Genomic DNA, 21,824 nt, shown 5'->3' with positions numbered 1-21,824 from the left:
CTGACAAAACTTCAACAAATCAAAGTTTAGAGGCAAAAAAACGTATTTTCTTGTTTCCCATAATGTTTTCTCCAGCATCGAGTCTAATAGGTTATTTTATGTATTTAATCTATACCAATACACTATAGGACGCTTTTATTAAATGCAGTGACTATTGCCCAGACAGCAAATGATTTCTATTTTAGAGGAAAATATGACTGATTTAGTATCATACAGAGTTGGATCAATTCTGCCTAAATTAGAGAATTTTTCTTTATCATTTTTGTTCCAAGTTCAGGCCTTTTAGTTTTCCTTCTCCTCTATAAGTACAGAAATCTGGGACATTTGACTCTTCTACACCAATTTTTTTTTTTTTGGCTGTGCCCGTGGCGTACAGAAGTTCCTGAGCCAGGGATCGAACCTATGCCGTAGCAGTGACCCGAGCCGCTGCATTGCCGACATCAGATCCTTAACCCACTGTGCCACAAACGCACTCCATTTGTCAATGTTCAAAAAGATAAAACTGGCTGTGTGTCAATGCCTTCTATGTAGGCATTTTCTATCAAAATGTAACATGCATTTACAGAAAAGAAAAAAAAAAAATTTTCCAGCTTTCTAGATTTTTCTCACTTTATGGAAGGAAATGTGGCCTCTTATTGATATCATCTTGTAGGCAGAAAAGTCCAGCTTGGCTCTTTTATCTACCAGTAGTCCAGCTGACAAAGAGAACAATAACAAATATTTTCAAGGATTATCTTAAAAGTGTTGAAAATGAGTTGATTTGATATCAACACTTAATTCACTTTAAATTCTATGTGAGCGCTACCGATATATTTTTAAAATGCATGTGTAAGGTCAGTCTCAGTTTCACTTGGCTATATCCTGTTCAGCACCACATTTTTATTATTACATATGTAAGTTAAATGACTTCATATCAATCCTGTATTGCCACCAAGTCTTCCATTTACTCATAATTAAGACGAGAGAGATTTTTTTTTTTTTTGAAGGCTCTCTGGATAATTAGATGCTCATGCTGTAGATGGTTCTGTTAGTCAAGAGACATTTAACAGAAGTATCTACAAGCATTGCCTTTTTGCACTGTGCTATGCCATTTCTGGATGGCTGCCAAAGAAATTACAGTCCCTGTGTTAACTGTTTGTTCAGTAAAGCTGAAAGTATGGCAGCAACTTTCTTATCTCTCTGCTCTCTGCCCAATAAAAGATAAGACAGAGAAGCCTGTTGGTCTAGAAAATGCTGATTTACATCAAAATCAAACACTAGAAAAGAGTTACTTCCTCCCACCAGGAAGACAATGCAGAGCTAACAAGGGTTAAGGATTCAGGGCTTTGTGTTTCCCCATTTACGTAGTAAGGCGGATGGCGGACACACCTCTGTTGCTGCAGACTTGGCCATCTGGAGATGTGCATCTTCTCTTGCTCTCCCAGGGGGTGATGTCGCACTGGAATTCACATTTATCTCCATGCCAACCAGCCTGGCAGTAACAGTTTCCACAGTAACACTTGCCGTGGCCTTTACCCAAAATGAATTTTATACAGTGAGGAAAAAAGCAACTTTGAAAAGCAGAATTAACTTTCCACCTCTCTGTGATCCTGTTTGCCTTTTGAAATAATCCACCTGCTCCACAGTCCTTGCTTAAAATAATCGCATTATAGAGTTTGCCGCCCCCCCAAACAGCCTAATCTACATAATTACACACAGAAAGCCAGCCAAGGTGTCTTCTTACTTGTCCTCGCCAAGTAGCTGACTAAAAGGACAGAATTTTAAAGAAATGGCATGAAAGGCTGTGAACATCTACTCCATGCCAATATCAAATGTACACACTCAACTCAAATGTATATACGCCATCATCTAAGAGCATTTTTTGAGTTGTCTGAGATCAACCACTGAGAAACCAATGGTGCAACTACTTACTTAGATGCCCGTTATTAATGGCTGAACCATTTCTTAAAGCAGAGGAAACTGAGAAACCAATGGTGCAACTACTTACTTAGATGCCCGTTATTAATGGCTGAACCATTTCTTAAAGCAGAGGAAACACTTCACCTTTTCATTCAGCTGTGTCCTCCAAGCTGTTGTGTGACACCACACGGGAAAGAGGTTTTCAGCTAAATCAATGTTTAGCAGTCCTTTAAACTACTAAAGGACCATGGACCATTGGTCCTACAATCAAACGTCCATCCTATCAGTCAAGAAGGTACAAAGGTTCTTGACATCTCATTATTTAGTGTCCAGAAGCCCCCATGCAATTCCATCTCCCACCGTGCTGTAAACTGTTACTCTGCTTGTTTGTACTTGTGTCCCGTCTGTAATGACTTGTCATACCATTGCTTCCTGCACTCAGATGCAGCAATCCTTCTACAAATGCCCAAGAGACAGCAATTCTTTTTACCCCCAAATCATTTCTTCCCTTCTCCCTTGTTTGTAGTTATGTCACCCAACCACGAATAACTGCTCTTGTTCTTGTAAATATGATGAAAACCAGGGCCATTTTGGTTTTTACTCTGTTCTCCGGGTTTTACAGGCATTTATGTTTAACAGAGCCTATGGCTAAAAGTCTTTTTTCTTGCCTCTCTCTTGTCCAACAGCCAACATCCCAGAGGGACCACGGAAAATGGACTCTGAGGCTCTTTTCCTTTCTAAACATGGCATTTCTGGCCAATGGCAAGAGTGTCAGCAGGGCCTGAGAAACTCAAGTAAGAAGGGAGAAGCACAATAGGATATTCTGGTCTCTTACGCTGTTCTTACCTCTCAGATGAGACTTTCTTCAAGCAGACATTTATCAGAGAGACAGAAATAGAGAGAGAGGAAGAGAAAGTACTATAGTGAATTAGAGAGAAAGAGATGAAGTCAACCACAGGATGCCATGTGTTCTGTCGAAATGAGCTATAATTGGGATATCCACAGAAAACCTCTTAAATTAATGCAGTGATCATTTCTATGACAAATTGTAATTCATTCACTTAAGCAAACATAAAGGCTGTCAAACGTTCATCAATAATAAAATATAAAAGCTATACATTTTATTTATTAACTTAAAAATATCTCTACTTTGGAGCTCCCCTTGTGGCTCAGTGGTTAATGAATTCGACTGGGAACCATGAGGTTTCGGGTTCGGTCCTTGGCCTTGCTCAGTGGGTTAAGGATCCAGCACTGCTGTGAACTGTGGTGGAGGTTGCAGACGCAGCTCGGATCCCTCGTTTTGCTGTGGCTGTGGTGTAGGCCGGCGGCTACAGCTTCGATTAGACCCTTAGCCTGGGAACCTCCATATGCCTTGGAAGCGGCCTTAGAAATGGCAAAAAGACCAAAAAAAAAAAAAAAATACACTCACACAAAATATCGCATTCCTGTATTATATCACAAGCCTAGGAACTTGAGGATGACACTGGAAGAAAGCAAGACAACTGCATACAAAAATTTTTCCTAGGACTCAGGGTTTTTTTCCCTTTTCTAAGACTTGGTTAACTTCTTAAAGTAGAATTTCTCTCTCAGCTCAGAAATCTTCAGAAATGTATTTCTTTTGTCATGGCAGGAAATGTATGTAAGATGACCTATGGAAGGCTTACCCTGAAAGTGGTAAATGATCCTAAATCTTCACTCCTCACCCCCCAATTCTTTGCATATTTAGAAAACTCACTATTGAATTGGGATTTTACTAAAACATCATTGAGAAGGAGGTGAATAGGATTGTCAGGATAAATCATGTAAAGCTATACTGTAGGCAGACATGGAAAATTAAGGAGAAAATCTTCATAACTCAAAGGAAAACACGGTCATAGACATATCTGAATAACTGAGATAACACCAGCTCCAGGGCCATGCACATGTCAGACAAAAAACTTCATTCTTTGATTTGTGCACTTGATGGAGTAAGAAAGTCTCCTTTGGAATTGCTTCACTCTTGGGCTGCAGCATCACCTCTCAACAGACTGGTTTCAAGCGAATGACACATGGAAAAACCCAGAATCCCAGTCAATGTCACCCCCAAAGGATGATTACTGGAGCACTGGTGTCCGTGGTCAGAGACTCGGGACCGTGAAATTGCTTTTGCCTCAAACCAATGGAAATAATAAGGGGAAAGGTTGAGAGTGAAGCCCATCGTGGTGTTTCCACTTCAATGTTGATATTCACACACGCAAATAGACTTTGCTTTGGTGGTGCACGCCAGCAAACACTGGCTCCACACACATTCTCCTCCTCTTTTGTGATCTGTGATAATTGGAAATAAAATATCAGGAGGGCAAATACGCAAAATCTGTAGGTGGACTTATCTAATTGTTCTAATTATTTTGGCACGAACCCTTTAGCAGAACTGCCTAAGCACCATCGAGCTTCGGGCACTGGCTTGAAAAATGAAGGTTCTTATGTCTGTTTGTTTTATTCTGGTTGGTTGTGCAGCAAGGAAACCAGAGAAAAAGAACCAAGCAGCCCTCAACTGAGAGTGTCTGGATCATCACCGGAATTGAAGCCACCATTTGGTTTTGTAAACAAAGGGACAGCTTGTGACATGTTAGTGACGCTTAGTGCCCTCTGGTTCTTCCTGACCCCATTTGCTCCTGATCCTTCCAGAGAAAACACTCTCCTGAAATCACCCATTTGTCATACAGGATAGGATTCCATGGAGGGAATCTTTTCAGAGGTCAAGAGCAGTCTTTGGCATCAGACAGACATGAGTCTAAATTCCATTCTAATTGCTGGCATCACCCTAGCAGGTGACCTAATGAGTGGGAAGTACTTACTGCAGTGCTTGGCATTGGCAAATATGCAATAACTGGTATAAGAGCAAAACAGACTGAGTAATGGTGATGCAGATAAACAGTCATGGAAAAGTTACCTAGGTATGTGGTGGGGAGGGATCGATTCTAGTCTAACAACCATACTGGCCTCTAACAACCATACTGGCCTTCGATGTCCCCAGCAGGACATGGGGGACGATTTGAAGGCTTGTGGCTTAAAAGGGGAAAGAGAATGGAATTAAAACATGTACTGGAGAGACTGGGAGAAAAGAAGCAGAATAAAAGCAGCTGAGGCGAGCAGAGAAGATGGGAGTCCAACTAGGACCACTTCAGAACCATGAGGTTGACCCGGTGCTGTAACGATCTGACTTCCCTTAGGAATGATCTGTGTTTGCATTTAAAAGTGCTAGTCTGCTCTAAAGATCACTTGTAAACTGAATCTTAAAAAATGATGCAAATGAACTTATTCACAAAACAGAAATAGACTCACAGCCTTAGAAAATAAACAGATGATTACCAAATGGGAAAGAGGGGGAAGGACAAATTAGGAGTTGGGAATAACGTATACAGACTACTGCATATAAAACAGATAAACAACAAAGACTTATTGCATGGGAAACTATATTAAATATCTTGTAATAATCTAAATGGCAAAAAATCTAAAAAAATATGTGTGTGTGTATATACATATATATAAATGTATGTATAACCAAATCATTTTGCTGTACACCTGAAACTAACATAACATGCAAATTAACTATACTTTGGAGTTCCCATCATGGCTCAGCAGTTAACAAATTCGACTAGCATCCATGTGGACATGGGTTTGATCCCTGGCCTCGCTCAGTGGGTTGAAGATCTGGCATTGCCATGAGCTGTGGTGTAGGTCGAAGACATGGCTCAGATCCTGTGTTGCTGTGACTGAGGTGTAGGGTGTAGGCTGGTGGCTGCAGCTCTGATTCGACCCCTAGCCTGGGAACCTCCATATACTTTGAGTGCAGCCCTAAAACAAAACAAAACAAAACAAACAAAAAACTATCCTTTGATTACAAATGGTTTAAAAATAAAATAAAATTTAAAAATTTTTTTAGTTACTAGTTTGCTCGGAATGCCTTAGTCTGACTTTTATGAAGTGTTTTCCAAATGAGCATAGGTTCAGCTAAATGAGTAAACTTAGTGCATAAATTTACAGAAAGATAAATGTTCAATGAAATAGGTGAAAAAAATCAAGTACTTTTATTAATTTATGCAAAGCTAATATACATACCTCCACATATTTCTTCTGTTTCATCATCTATGCATTCTCTATCATCGCACTCACAAAATTTACCATAAACGAGTCCATTTCCATCAGAATTATCACACTTACACCTGCCACAGTGACATGTACCTAAACCATTAAAACAAAACAGAAAGTATTTGTTAAATGTATACAAATTATAAGTAATGAATTTTAACCTATGTCTTTAATGAACATAGAAAATTCAAGTCAATTTAATATCCCAATTGGGTATTACTGTGCATATGATGACATAAATTTACAGCATTCTTTCTTGAGATCATTGTAGTCTAGCAGTTATATTTCATAGCACACAGTTACTACGACCTCTAGTTTCATGAACATAAATTTTAACTTTCCAAGAACAGAGCTGCTTTATACATGTCCATCCAATCAAAGCGTGAATGAATATCTTCTGATCACACGTGGGTCTCAAGTGAGTAAAACTCTAATCTTTGTGGAGTTCCCGTCGTGGCTCAGTGGTTGAAGAACTCGACTAGGATCCATGAGGATGAGGGTTGGATCACTGGCCTTGCTCAGTGGGTTAAGGATCTAGTGTTGCTGTGAGCTGTGGTGTAGGTCGCAGACTCAGCTCACATCATGCATTGCTGTGGCTGTGGTGTAGGCTCCAATTCGACCTCTAGCCTGGGAACCTCCATATGCTGTAGGTGCAGCCCATACCATAGGATATCACTTATATCTGGAATCTAACATACGGCACAAATGAACCTTTCCACAGAAAAGAAAATCATGGACTTGGAGTATAGACTTGTGGTAGCCAAGGGGGAGGGGGAGGGAGTGGGATGGATTGGGAGTCTGGGGTTAATAGATGCAGATTATTGCCTTTGGAATGGATTAGCAATGAGATCCTGCTGTGTAGCCCTGGGAACTATGTCTAGTCACTTATGGTGGAGCATGATAATGTGAGAAAAAAGAATGTACACATGTATATGTAACTGGGTCACCATGCTGCACAGTAGAAAAAAAATTGTATTGGGGAAATAACAATTCAAAAAAAAATAAAAATATGTAAAAAAATAAAATGACAAAAAAAAGTAAAATTCTAAGCTTTGTAAGAGAAGTAACCTTGCTTATCTTCCTCACCAGTATTTATTCAATGCTTTACACAATATTTGATATTATTTATGTAATAAATGTTTGTGGAATTCATCATCAAATACATAAATAAAAAACTTAGATGCTCCTATACACTTCCTCATTACAACGGGACCAGATGGGTTTTCTTAGGCATAGCATCTTGGGATGTCACCAAAACCTCAGGACAGCTCAGGGGGAGACAGAGATCCTGGGGTCATCTGGTTTACCACACACTCAGCCAGGTTGGAGGATTTGACTACAACCCCTGAGAGTGATTTCACTGACAATGAAACAGCATTCGAAGGATACTGAGAAGCAGAATGTCCATTTGAAGAACTTCCTTTTTAATACTTGTTTTTAAATTTTTAATTGATCAACACTGCTGCTACCACATATTGAGACTTTGCCATTCACCACATGTCATCCTTGACTCTGAAAAGGCAACAGGAGATCGATTCAGCCATAATTCTCTTCAAGTTTTATATGAATTGGAGTTCCCATTGTGGTGCAGCAGGAGGCAAATCCAACCAGTTTCCATGAGGATGTGGGTTCGATCCCGGCCTCCATCAGTGGATCAGGGATCCGGCATTTCCGTGAGCTGTGGTGTAGGTCTCAGACGAGGCTCGCATCTGGTGTCTCTGTGGCTGTGGTATAGACCGGAAACTGCAGCTCTGACTCAGCCACTAGCCTGGGAACCTCCATAAGCCTCCGGTGAAGCCCTCAAAAAGAAAAAAAGAAGGTTTTAAATGAGTAAAAACCCATGTGATAAAACAAGCGGAGAAGTGCAAAGTGCTGCAGAAACACCCAGTAAGGGGATTTCACGGAGACCCCGTGGTCAAAGATAGAGTCCCTGGGGAATGGCTCTCCAACTGCGAATGGGAAGGCAAGTAAAAACAACAGTTAAGAGAAGTGAGATGCTGACTGGTGACGATGCCCACTTCCAGCAAGAGACAACAGCAAAGGCTTTGGAGTCAAAGGGGAAATAAAAGAAAAAAAAAAAAAAAAAAAGAAAAAAAAAGACAGCTGGAGCACCATAGAAAACATGTGGAGAGTGTCACGAAAGGAAAAAGGCAACTGAAGATGCCGTTTACAGATGTCTTAGAGGTCATTCCAACTTTTCATCCAAGAATAATGAGCAGCCACTGAAATATTTTCAGCAAGGGATCAGGTATCCATTTTCCCCGGTTTACTCTGCTGTCGTGGAGAAGGAGGCAAAGCGGATACAAGGGAGTGTTAATTCACTAGCTTGTACGAAGGAAGAGGGAGGCTGACCAGGGTGATGGCTATAAGTTTTGAAAAAAAGCAAATACACTTGGGGATGTTTTCAGGGGAAAGAAAATACAACTCGATGACTGGGAATGAGAGGTAAAAGATGAAAAAGATCCAAAGGTGATACTGATGTTTGCACTGAGCCACTGCATACTGGCAATTGTGCATGTACCAGAAAGTACGTGGTTTTAGGACCAAGGGAGGCTTACAGGCAAATCCAGGTCTGATTCCCCAATGTTACTGTACATTTTTGAGGTCATTGCTTTTCTTTCTCTCAAATGCCTTATCTGCCAATACTGTCTGCTTCACAGAGCTGCCCTGAGGATCAGGTGATAAATATTTCACAGTCATCTAGCACATTGTAGGCTTTCAGAAAATGTTAGGTTCTCTGTCTCCCCCCACCCTTACGACTTCGAGTATAGCAGTCACATTCCCAAATATTTTCTCCAGACACACTCTGTATTTACGGATCCCACCATTCTCTATTTTCATACCCTCTGCATGATTCTGTTACCCAGTTCCCTTGTGATTTGCTATGATCTGTAATTCTTTCTTTCTCTCACAGTCACATACAAATGGTGATTCTGCAGAATTTGAACATGTATTTTTCTTCCTTGAGAATACTTGCGTGAATTTTACTTTTATTAAATTTCATGTTATTGTTTTTGTCCCCAAACTATTTTTTCTTTTTTTTGGCTTTTTAAGGCCACACCCATGGCATATGGAAGTTCTCAGGCTAGGGGTTGAATCAGAGCTGTGGCTGCCAGCCTACACCACAGCCACAGCAATGCAGGATCCAAGCTGAGTCTGTGACCTACACCACAGCTCATGGCAATGCCAGATCCTTAACCCACGGAGTGAGGCCAGGGATTTAACCTGTGTTAATGGACACTAGTCAGACTCATTTCCACTGAGCCATGACAGGAACTCCTTCCCAAATTATTTTAATTTATAAAAGTCTGCTTCAAATCTGATGCGACAATCCGTGGTATTGCCTCATCTCCTTTTTCCCTCTAAGTATCACCCTTCTTTTTCATTTTCATATTTATTCATGTTGTCTTTCAACTTATCTATTCATTAAATTTCTCACTGCTTATTGTATTCTTGGCAAAGTTTCAGGTGCTATAGGAGAGAAGATGAATAAAATTGAAATGAAGCACACCACAGACCAGGAAGAAAGAGCTAGATGATTGATAATTTTTACAGATATTTATATACATGAAACCAGATGACGCAAAGGCATTTGCAACAGACTTGTGACAAATGCTATAGAGAAGGCATAAACCTCAGTGTGGCTCTGTGAAGGGGGAAAGGCACAGGAGAGGAGTAAGTTCTTGAGTTGGCACTTGATGTATAAATAGAATTTCAACAAGTGGAGATGGAGAGAAGACTTGTGATGGTGAAGAAGGAGCCTGGGCTAAGGAACAAAGATGGAGAATTAAAGAACAGAGAAGTCTGGCTTGGGTCGGAAGGAAAGAATAGGTCGGAGGCGGACAGTACAGGATCAAGAATACTGGGCCAATATTTGTGTGCTGGAATACCAGGAGCCCTTCATGGTTAGGGAGAGAAGAGTAACCTCGTTGTTAGGCAGTAGCTGTTTTCAGGAAGGATGGGCAGGTACCACCTCCTCCTCTGAACCCTACAGCTTCTCAGTGACGTCCCCCACAGGCAGACTCACTCCAATCCACACGGCTGAACCGTTCCTGGGTGATGCGGGACGTTTACAACAGTTCAGAGGCTTCCTGTCTTACTCACCAAGTGGAATTCACAACGGAGGCTCCAGGATATGGCATATGGAAGCCCAGGCAAACGTGCCAGACTCGAGTGTTCATGCTATGTCATCTTGCATCTCTTTCTTGGTTGCCAGTTAACAGAGTCTCTAGGAGGGGTCTCCTGCTTTATGCTAGATTATTTTAGCTCTGACTTTTCATTCTGCCTAATATAGCTGTCTCTTTCTAGGATGACTCCCTGTCTTGAACAGCAGCCTAAGCTCCTGATGCAATGGTGCTGGAGCCTTGCCTTGCTCTGCAGACTGTGCCTTGCTGTTCTGAGCCCCCTACACTCAGCTTCTGGAACTCTTTTGTCCCAGCTCCAGCTCCAGCTCCCTCTGCCCTCCGGTCTTCTGCCCGACTCCATATACCTCCTCTTCCCCTTCTGCTCCAAGCTGCTTCCTGCAAGCCCCACTGTGATGTGAGGGGGGAGACATGAGCACAGAGAACTCGGAGACTAACGCAATTTGGAGCAGTGGTCCTGAGCTAGGCGAGTAGAAGCAGGCACTAAAAGAAAGACATGTGAGAAGGAGGTTCCCGGCGTAAACCTGAAAGGCTTAGATACTGAGAGGAGAGTAAGAAAGAGAAAAAGAGACTGTGTTGTCTGTAGAATTGGCTAAAAACACATTAAAGGAGGCTAAAGAGATATGACAACTAGATGGAACACCACCCCTGGCTGGATCCTATTCAGAGTGGGGGAACTGCTACAAAGGACACTGTTGGGTAGATGACATAAAAATATTGGATCAATGTTTAAAAAAAAAAAAACTCTAGAGATAGAACTAGCTTAGAAATGTGTTTTATATCTTATCCAATGTGTTTCATCATCTATTGAAACAATTCTGGACATTTTCTCCTTTGAAAGATGTGTTAATGCAGCGAATCACGCATTTAGATTTACTTCATATTGAAACATCTTTGGATTCCTAAACTAACCCCTTATTTGGTTAAAAAGAAAAAAAATTACCTGGATTTGAAAATCCATCAATCAATCCATCAATCCAAAAAGAGAGCACAAAGAAATACAACTGAATTCAAGTCTTTTTACCGAAAGGAGTTTGGAAAGCATGAAGTTTTCAAACAAAAGAATCTATATGGTGAGTGTGTGTGTGTGTGTGTGTGTGTGTGTGTGTGTGTGTGTGTGTTTGGAGAGCAGGTGCTATGAACTGGAATTAGGGAAATTCTATGGAGGGGAAAGAAAAGAAGGAGGTGCTGGAGAGAAGCCAGGAGAGCAACGTTGAACACAGAAAAGTGACCTGCTAGGACTTTTGCCATGGTCCCCGGCTGCTAAACTCACAACTTGCATTGCAAATAGCCCTGATTACTATGAGCAAAACACCCTCTGCGCTGAATCAACCCAGAGCAATTCCTTTCAATCAAAGCCTGTGGGAAGGCCCTAGCTCTTATTGCAGAAGGACTCCACCAAGGATGTGAGCTTCAGGAGGGAAGACATTCGCATGGTGAAGTCCTGGCCTTCAGCATGCAGAGCAGTAGCTGACACCTGTGATCTACATAAGAATTACGCAGGGAACTTACAAACCCCCTACAGTTCATATCAGACCCCAAAGCAATTAAATAAGAATCTCTAGGGTAGGACAGGAGCTTTTCAAGCTCAACCAGCGGTGAGAAAAAGCTGACTTTGAGGTTCCACGTGTCCAACTTTTAACTACAGTAACACTGGCTAACCACCACGGAAGCCAAAAACTGTTATGATTTATAGGATTTTGGTAATTAATTTGAACAGCTCCTCTGTAACATTCCAAGAAATATTTTTAAATGCTGTCTATGAGATAGAAAAATATTCTAGTCAAACAAAAACCTTGCTGTCACTATATTCTTCAATGGGTTTCACATCCAGGGTATCTGAAACTTCTGTCAAACCTGAAAAGTGGGGCTCTATTTGATACTAAGGTATACAGTCAAAGCACCCTTGATCTGCAGCAGAAAAGAAGGAAGTCAGTTTACATAAAGCTTTTTTAAAAGAATGAATCCAGCATTCGAAATCACGGTTCAAGTAGCGCTGGTGGTAGAGTGGTGAGCATAGCTGCCTTCCAAAATCATGGCTCACGATTTACATAAAATGGTGCCAGGGTGTTATTTCCAGCAAATATCCTGCTTGAAGGAGGCATGTGAAACAGCTGGAGAGCATCAAACTCGCCCGTCTCAGCAAGATGACATTTTTTTCCCTATTGATTTATCAGGATTTCATTTCTAAAAAAAAAAAAAAAAAAAAAAAAAAAAACCACACACACTCCAAAGCATTTTCACTCAGGGGTTCAACATTTCTTGACGCCTACCTGGTGCCATTAAAACCCCAAATTTGACTCTTTCATTTAAGAATGTTTGCGGGATAGCATTCTTACCTGCATTCGAGCAGATGACATCTTGAGAATTCTTGCACATTTGGTTACTTTTTTTCTTGGTCAGGTCACACTTGGTTGGGTACTGGCAAGCATCCCCAGACCAGCCTTCATCACACAAACACTTGCCACAGTCACACCTTCCGTGGCCTGAGAATTGAATAGCACCCAGTTAGACTCCAAGGCAGCCGGTATCCCAACGAAGACGCTTAAGAGGGATGTTGGGTCAAGACTGGGCTATAATGCATTCAAACACAAGTATATGAGAGAGGATTTATAAAAAGTAATTTATATCCAGTATCTTGGAGGGTGTGGATTTTATGTCAAGAATCAACTTCGATAAATCATTCTAAAAACATTAAATTAACATGTAGAGATATTAGCATAGATAATGGACCCAAAATCTGATAAGCCACAGGATCAGAAAGTATCACTAAAAAAAAGTCCACCTAAGACCTGCACAAAAAAGATACAAAAGCCCAATAAAAATAATTCTCATGTAACTGCTTTTTATAACACATAACACCACAAACTCTGAGCAAGGAATCTTACATGAAATTATGCTAAGTACTGGCCTTATATTTATTTGAATTTGATATGTAAAAAATTTTATAGAGATATTAAATACCACCTTGGCAGAAGATGGAAGTGAAAAATAAGTATATATTTTGTTTCTTCACAGGGAAATTTGGTTCAAGAGTCAAAAGGATAAGAGTCACATTTGCCTATCTCCATAGAAATTTCTCAACCTTTCAGGCTCTCAAACCAACATTTTACTCTTTCTTTTGTTATGGTCATTAATTTTATTAAGCCCTGCTCGAAGAAGCTGATAATATTTGTATTGACTATATATTAGACAGAAAGACAAAACACATATAATCCTTGGTCTTTGTCCTCAGAGAACTTAACAAACTGCAAAGTTGAGGTTCAATAGGAAAGAGGGCTGTGTTATCTTCAGCCAGAATGTTTGTTCAACCTTATGTTAAGTTGAGGGCTATCGTCTATGTCCTATAGAAATAAGAGGGGAAAGACTTTCTGGACCTTTAACTGGGCCTTGAAAGGTGAGCAGGCTTTGAATGAGTTGTAGGGGGAATATTCTTGTACTTTTTCAAGATAATGGTACTATGCCTTAATGCCTGAAATTCGTAGACCACAATGGAATGGAATCATTGATCTGGTGCCAACAGTCATTCAATGTGGCATCCAAAATCCACATAATGAGGTCCAGATGGTGGGTCAGAATGAATGGCTCAGAGGCATGCCATTTGGGCGTGTTTGACAAGTCAAAACCTGTGAGTGGCTGTGCCTTTAAAACTCCTCTGCACGTGGCTCTGTCCATGCAAAGTGTTTCTATTCCTGTGGCACTTTTTTCAAATTAATTATTCTATTTTACAAACAAAACCTTGCCTGCACCCTAATTGCAATTCATTTTTTATCAAGTGCACATCACTCTGTCAAATTGATTGTATCATTGTGCATTCCTGTCTGGTCCTGCCTGATGTTGTCAATCTCAGCCAACTTGGTATCATTTACAAGCAGAAGTGGTCTCTCCTGCCAACCATCCAGTCTATTTATACAAGCACTAAGCCAAAGCCTTGAAGTAGCTAAGCCTTTATTGGTGTATTAAGTATCTCGGGAACTGCAACAACGTTTTAATTATATTAGTGTATTAGGTTAAACCATATGAAATAGCCGCTTTTTATAAGTTAAATATCGTTCAACCATGTCTTATGGTTTATTCCAATACAACAGCTCCATGTCAATTGGAAAGAAAATAAAAATGATCTAGAAGAAAACAAAGTATCTAGAATGAAGGAACATTCAAGGCTTCTTTTATATTGGATGGAGCATCTTAAACTCAAAACTAAGGTATAAATGGCAGAGGTGGGTAATGGTTTCGGGGTCAAAAGTTATAGCTTTTTTTAAAGGGAGAGAGTCTTGGGAAAAATAGAGGGAAAATAAGGAAAACATACAGACAATAGGAAAAGACCCACTCGTCCCACACTGCCCCAATGAAACATCAGCAGAAGTAATATTTTAGGTGCTTACACCTCAAAATAAGTTCACGAAGGTTCAGTTTTGGAAACTTCTTCCATAAAAGGTTCTAGGATAAAATAAACATGGAAAGAGATATGCTATATTCTTCTCTTAGTGTGTCATGATATATATTAGCACACCGAAGCCCATTTGATGCCCTTTCATGAAAAAGCTATTTAACTTGATTTAGAATATATATATATTTTTTTATTAGGCGGCCCCTTTTCCTCTCAGCGTAAATCAATGTCTTGGGCACACACGGTGTCAGAGAATGTGTTTTCAGCTATTCCTTTAGCATCTGATTGGAAGCAAAGATGACAGCCGATGCAAGACAGGTTCATCTGCCTTGATATTCTTTCCAAACTTCGTGCCCAGTAAGGCCTCCTTGATTCATTTTCCTCCATTTAGGAAAGCAAATTGGAATCGATTTTTTTTTTTTTATTGTCAAGAACTGTCAAGTACCAGCCTGTGCAACCTTATTTGGAGATAAGTACATAATTTTTTCAGAAAGAAAATAATCTTCAGACTCTCTACTTTTTATCCAAGGTTCGTAAGAGCTTTAGCCGACCTCAGGGAATCAGGCTGCTATATCATCGAAGCCAGGTGATCTCTGTTACAGTGTCAATAACATGGCTTCAGCAGACATCCCATTTTGCAGAAGGATTTATCCACTGTGTGTTCGTTTTCTGGGGCTGGCATCCAAAGTATCATACACGGAATGGCTTAAAACAACAGAAATTTGCTCTCTCCCAGCTCTGGGGGGAAAAAAACCAAAAAATCACGGTGTTGGTAGATGGATTCCCCCAGAAGCCCTGAGGGGGAAATTCTTCCGTGTCACACTCCTACCTATGGTGACTGCTTGCAATTTTGATATTCCTTGGCTGGGAAAGCGTTCCAGCCTCTCTTTCCATCTTTGCGTGGCTTTCTTCCTCCACGTGTCTGTGTCTTCACATCTTTCTCCTCAAAAGGGCACCAGTCATTGGTTTTAGAGCCCATCCCACGAGAGCAGGACCTCATCCTCACTTAACTACATCTTCAAAGACTCTTCCCAGAGTCACCTTCCAGGGACCAGGGGTTGGGATTTTACCCAACCTTTGCGGGTGAGGAGGACCCAATAATCGACAACAGTTGCAAATAATAGGTCCTGGTTATTCTCTTTCCCACCACGCGTTCTTGGGGAAGATAGGGTCATTTTTTTTTCTTAGATATGCAAATAAAGCGGCTGGAGCCTCCCTCCTCCCCATTTCTACCCTACCCTGGGAGAGCCTGAGAATCCTACAGACAGCCAGGCCCAGGTCCACCCGTCCTTCTGCAGCTCTGCCAGCCCCTCCCCTCCCCTGCTCTTCCATAGCTGCTCCCTGATCAGCAGCCCACCAGCCCAGCCTCAGGACATCTGTGCTGCCACTGATGGAGGGAGAGAAGCCACAGCAGACTCTGGAAGAGATCTGGGGACTTTGCGGGCAGAAGGTGGGGTCCCAGACACCTCCGTCTAGGAGAGCAGAGGCAGCGGGCTCCAGGGCTCCAGGGGGCCATGCCCCTTGGCCTCTCAGACCTCCCACCCCATCCCACCTTGGGAATGGATGGCCAAGGGGGACCAGAGCAGAACCCCTAAGTCATGAGGCCCAGCAGAGGGCTCCTACTGCCCAGGTTGAAGGTTGGCCTTGCCCAGGGCAACACGAGGTCCTAACTAGCAAAGCAGTCACCACTCCTGGCTGTCTAGACCATTCCAGTTCTGGTTCTTCTCCAGATAACTCTGTTTCCACAGCAACAAAATATGGTCTTAGAATGAACCACCCAACATACTTGAGAATTAATCTGTTGCCCTCCCAATATGTTCTCAAGGCGTTCTCACACAAAATAAGAAGGTGGGAGAAATGACAAAACCCACTCCCACCAAAGCAATAAGGATGGAAAAGCAAAAGGGTATTTTAGAGCTCCCAGGGCTGTGAATGGTATAGCAAAAAAATTAAATTAAGTTAAATTAAATTAAAAATTAAAAATAATCTTTCTTTGTTTTTCAGCTTCAGAGCCAAGGCCCTGATACAAGCTGGTCGTTTCCAAAACATGGCATTTATCTCTAGATAATTTATACCCAAATACACAAATCTACGTGTAAGTTCAATTTTTTGAGGCGTGATCTAGAAAGAGCTTTGAGATAACTGATTTAAGGGATAGATTTGTAAAGCTATAAGAAAGATTCTATTTCTTAAGCTAGGTGGTAAAGGCACACTATTGATTTTTTTTCATTATCTTTTATACTTTATGATCTCATTTTACTCAAAAGTTTTACAAAGAAAAGAACACATCTGTTACAAGCAACACTCCTACAAGCAATGATGTTAAAGAGTGTTGTTTTGGCACTTTAGTGGTACTCAGATGTCACAATTCTAACTAGTATTCATTAACACACTGCCTGGGAGAGACAGGAAATATTCATCCTTACAACCTGAGGGTTTATGAAGAGCCAGGAGAATGTAGTTGCTAATCTGAACAGAAGGGCTTATTATTCAGAAGAACAGGGCGAAGCCAGCAAGCAAGGTGCAGAGAAGAGCTATGAACTGTCTGGGTCTCAGGAAAGGGCTCTGTCCCCTGCCCCCTCCATTGGGGGCTGAATATAGGACAGAGAGAGAGAGAGGGCTGGAGACACCACTGTGTATCCCTGGAGAAGCTTGGCCAATTTTCTCTGGACCATCTTGGTACCATTTCAATAGAACACAGATGGGATGGACTGGAAATTTGGCGTTAGTAGATGCAAACTATTGCATTTGCAATAGATAAGCAGTGAAGTCCTGCTGTGTAGCACAGGGAACTATATCCAGTCACTTTCGATGGAACATGATGGAGGATAATGTGAGAAAAAGAATGTGTGTGTGTGTGTGTGTGTGTGTGTGTGTGTGAGGATGAAGGCAGAGATCAGGACATTCTTCTACAAGCCAAGAAACACTAAAGATAGAGTTCCCGTTGTGGCTCAGCAGGTTAAGAACCACACGAGGTATCCATGAAGATGCAGGTTCAATCCCTGCCTTAAAGATCCATCATTGCCACAAGCTATGGCGTAGGTCACAGATGCGGCTGGGATCAGGTGTTGCTGTGGCTGTCACCACAGGCTGGCAGCTGTAGCTCTGTTTAGACCCCTAGACTGGGAATTTCCATATGCCGCGAGTGCCACCCTAAAAAGAAAAAGAAAGAAAGCAAGACAAATACACCAACAACAGCCAACAACACACCTGCCAGGGAGAGGCATGGAACAGATTCTCCCTCGTAACCCTCAGAATGAAGCCACCCTACAGACCACTTGATCTTGGACGTCTAGGCCCCCACACTGGGAAACAAAAACACGTCTGTGGTGTAAACTATCCCATTTGGGGTACTTTGTTATGGCAGCCCTAACAAACTAATATGGGAGCTCGAAATACCGTTTAAAAGAATTACAGGAAAATGAAGATGTATCACTTTACGTTTCTGAGCTTATGGTTTGGAAAAATAATTGCCACCTACTGGCATGGCCAACATATCTTAATCCATGTGCTTGAGATGACACCATAAATAAAGGAATCTTGGGAGAAACAACTAAATCTGGATGGTCCTAGTATACACAGGACCATGCCTAAGGATACACTGCAAGGCAAAAATCTCTAAACAAGACGTATGTATTTCTCTTTGTTAGCTTGTGTCAACCATACCCAGTCTCTTGGGATAGAACATGATGGAAGACAGTATGAGAAAAAGAATGTAGATGTATATGTATGACTGGGTCACTATGCTGTACAGGAGAAATTGACACAACACTGTAAATCAACTCTAATTAAAAAAAAAAAAGTCAGTAGGAAAATAAATCAATAGAAATGCCCCATCTAGCAAAACATACTGCTTATGGAATCATCAGGAAACAGGCAGAATGATTCTTTATGGCTTATGTTTCTAACCACTCTTCTTAGGATTCCTCCACTCCCCTAAGCCTCGTTTTCTAGAAAATAAAACCACTTTCTTTGTCTGAAAAGAATACCACGCCTCTCCCATTCACTCTGCTGCTTTACTAAATTCCAGCAGGCTGTGGAAAGGCTCCCCCATATACAGCTTCTAAAATATGTCTAGAGGTAGATCTTACAAAAAGCCTGCACTTTTTAAAAAGTCTACCTTTTTAAGAAAATCTATTTTTTTTTTTAAAAAAAGAACTCTTTCATTCCTCCTTAAAGTCTGTGCAATGGCTCCAAGTCAAAGGCTATGATCATCTCATGATCTTCAAATGTCATGATCAAGTAATTCTTTGGTTATTTTTTTCCTCAGCCAACTAAAAAGGAGCAGATGGCAACAATTTTTTAATTTCCTTCTCACTTAGTTTGAAAATCAACAAACACTTATATGTTCAGTAAACTTTAATGTAAATCCTCGAATTGCAAGGACTCTTCTTTTCTATTCATTAACTCCCTAGGGTACCTCTGCTCTAAGCTGTTACAAAGTGGGGAGTTAACAAAAGTGGTTGAAAATTGAGTTCACTTGATTGGGAAAAAAAAATGCAATCACTCTCTTGCAAGCAGGTAAAGGCACGTTGCCATATAACATTGACTACAATACAAGGATCAGTCACCAGAAAAATACATCTTAGTTGGCATGGCAACTACATTGAGCTTATTACTATGCATTTCTGAAACTTATAAACTCATGAAGTCATTTATAAAACTGAACAACATGCAAACTCATGGACAAGGTAAAGTGTTTCAAGATGAGTCGTCACTTTTGATTCCCTTTTTAAACATTAAAAATCTAGATAAGTAGACAGAAAAATTAAATTGGGAATGAAGCCATAGGGAAAGCAATGTATTTTTTTGGGGGGAGGGGGTTGTTTGTTTGTTTGTTTTTTGCAGGGGGTGGATATTACTCTTTTATGCTGATCTGATCTCCTCATCTCATTTCTGGAGGAGAAAAAGCTGGACACAGCTCCGTGGACAAGTCGCTCTCAGAGAAATCCTGTATACTGGTGAGAGGAGAGGCAAACTTTGCTGAGGTGTGCATTTAAGGGGTGAAAATGAAAGGAAAGGTTTGGTAACAGCCACTGTGCTCATTTGTTTTGAGACCATTTAAAGCCAAGATATTTGGAGACAGGGAAAAGAGCAGGACAACGATGGGAACCATTGCTCCCAAGAGAAGGAATCTCTTTACCTGAAAATAGGAACAGTTCAAAATTTCCTGGCCCCCTGGTTTTGACTCATGAGCTCTGCCATTCCCCATTCTTCAAGTTTATAGTTATCATAATTCAGGATAGGTAAGTTTCACCCTTCATTCAATCAAAATATCCCATTTTTAGTCATTCTAGATAATGCATCTCGGCTTCCCTTTTACATGGGTACACAGAGATTTGCTCTGGAAAATGGCTTTATCAAACTCTACTAGAAGGCCTACAATACCAAATAGATATTAAATTTCTGAGTTACACATCACTTTATTTCATATAATCTTATTTGATGATCGATATGGAATGAAAAAAAAACAAAAAACAAAAAACAAAGGCAGTATTACCATCCTCACTCAGAGAAGAAGAAATTCTTGGTTAATGTCTTTAAACAATTCTTCCTTTTTTTTTTTTTTTTTTTTTTTTTTTTTTTTTGCTTTTTATGGCTGCACCTGAGGAATCTGAAGTTCCTAGGCTAGGGGTGGAATCAGAACTGCAGCTCCGGCCACAGCCACAGCCACAGCAATGCCAGATCTGAGCCGCATCTGTGACCTATACCACAGCTCACAGCGATGCCAGATCCCCAAGCCACTGAGAAAGGCCAGGGATGGAACCTGCATTGTCATGGATACGAGTCAGATTCGTTTCCACCGCGCCACAACGGGAACTCCGACAATTCCTCCAAATTTTTAACCAAGCTCTCAAGTTGCCCACTCAGCCTGGGTACCCTGTCTGAAGCTTGAGCAAGAATGCAATGTCCTAACTTCCGGTCCTTTCTTCCTCTTACATAACCCTCATCCAGTCTGCCGCCTCCTCTCCAGCCCCAAAGGCTGTGTCCAGGTCCATTCGTTTCATGGAACCCTGGTCCCTGGGGGCCCTGCTGCCCTCACTCCTCTATTGCAACCTCAGGTTCACTGTTAGCACCTTACTCTTACACCACGGAACTGAACAGGCATCTCCTGGTCTTTACGAAACGTAATCAACACTCCGTCTACTAAACACATGTCCTTACTTTTGATCTCTATTCCAAGTCAAGTCTCCCTTTCTTATTCAAATCTTCAAATGGGTAGTTTTTCATCCTCCCTTTATTTTATTTTTATTTTTATGGCCACATCCGCAGCATATGGAAGTTTCCAGACCAGGGGTTGAATCTGAGCCGCATCTGTGACCTATGCCACAGCTGCACCAATGCCAGATCCTTTAACCCACTGCACTGGGGCCAGGGATCGAACCCAAGCCTCCCCAGTGACCTGAGGCACTGCAGTCAGATTCTTAACCCACTGCACCACAACGGGAACTCCAAGATGTTTTGACTTCTATATGTGTGCTATCTACGTACATATTGCTGCACGTTCTCTCCTTCTTATTCAAATCTCCAGATGGGGATCTTTTTCCTCCCAACCACACCTTTTATCTACAGTTACTTCTCAATCCCGCAATTCTACTGACATTTTTTCTAAGAAAAATTAATATGCCTTTTACCCCTTATTTCAACTGACATTGTAGTCTTTCTCTTATGAGCTCCTTACCAACCCTCTGGCATGGTCCGTCTTCCTCCCACTCTCCTCCCAGTCCTTCTCTGCCTCCTCGCCCTCCTCCATCACGCCTAAACACACAGCATCTGTAAAATCATATTCCCCAGACCATACATATTCTTAGGCAACATAAGGAAAACACGAGGAATAAAAAAGACGGGGCGTTCCCACTGTGGCTCAGAGGGATTAAAAACCTGACTAGTATCCATGAGGATGCAGGTTTGATCCCTGCCCTCGCTCAGTGTTCCGGGAGCTGTGTTCCGGGAGAGGAACCTCCAGGACAGGGACCCCAAATTTTATAATGCAGAGTGAGCATGCCTTTACATGCCCCTGAAGGTGACACGATTTTATCACAAGAGGCTATAAACAAACTTCCCTTAGCTCCAGACAGAGACACTAGGTCTATCTTCCAAGGCGCTCCCTGTACCCACACCCATGAAAAGACCCTGTGGAATAAGAGCAATTGGTACCTATGTTGACGAAAAGCATAGAAACACAAGAAAGTCATGGAGAATCATCTCCCAGTACCTCTTCAGGTCAACATCTTAGCCTACAGAGGTCTGCTTCACTCATT

At 41.4% G+C, this 21,824-nt stretch overlaps 1 protein-coding gene across 1 annotated transcript in view; it reads right to left on the bottom strand.

Moving 5' to 3' along the window:
• ITGBL1 (integrin subunit beta like 1) overlaps positions 1 to 21,824 on the bottom strand; it is a 206,434-nt gene that overhangs the window by 109,074 nt on the left and 75,536 nt on the right. Inside the window, exons 3-5 of the mRNA XM_005668526.4 lie at positions 12,512 to 12,658; positions 6,001 to 6,123; positions 1,369 to 1,509 (exon numbers count right to left, since the gene is read on the bottom strand). Coding sequence (XP_005668583.2) covers positions 1,369 to 1,509; positions 6,001 to 6,123; positions 12,512 to 12,658 — 411 coding nt within the window. The remainder of the gene's footprint in view (positions 1 to 1,368; positions 1,510 to 6,000; positions 6,124 to 12,511; positions 12,659 to 21,824) is intronic.

This window comes from Sus scrofa, chromosome 11, assembly GCF_054392235.1.
Source record: "Sus scrofa isolate SSC_HxYL_T2T_F1_AM1 chromosome 11, Sscrofa_HxYL_maternal_Yorkshire_Landrace_v2.0, whole genome shotgun sequence".
Taxonomy (NCBI): domain Eukaryota; kingdom Metazoa; phylum Chordata; class Mammalia; order Artiodactyla; family Suidae; genus Sus; species Sus scrofa.
The sequence above is the reverse complement of the archived record's forward strand: the minus strand, read 5'-3'. Positions and strand labels throughout refer to the sequence as shown.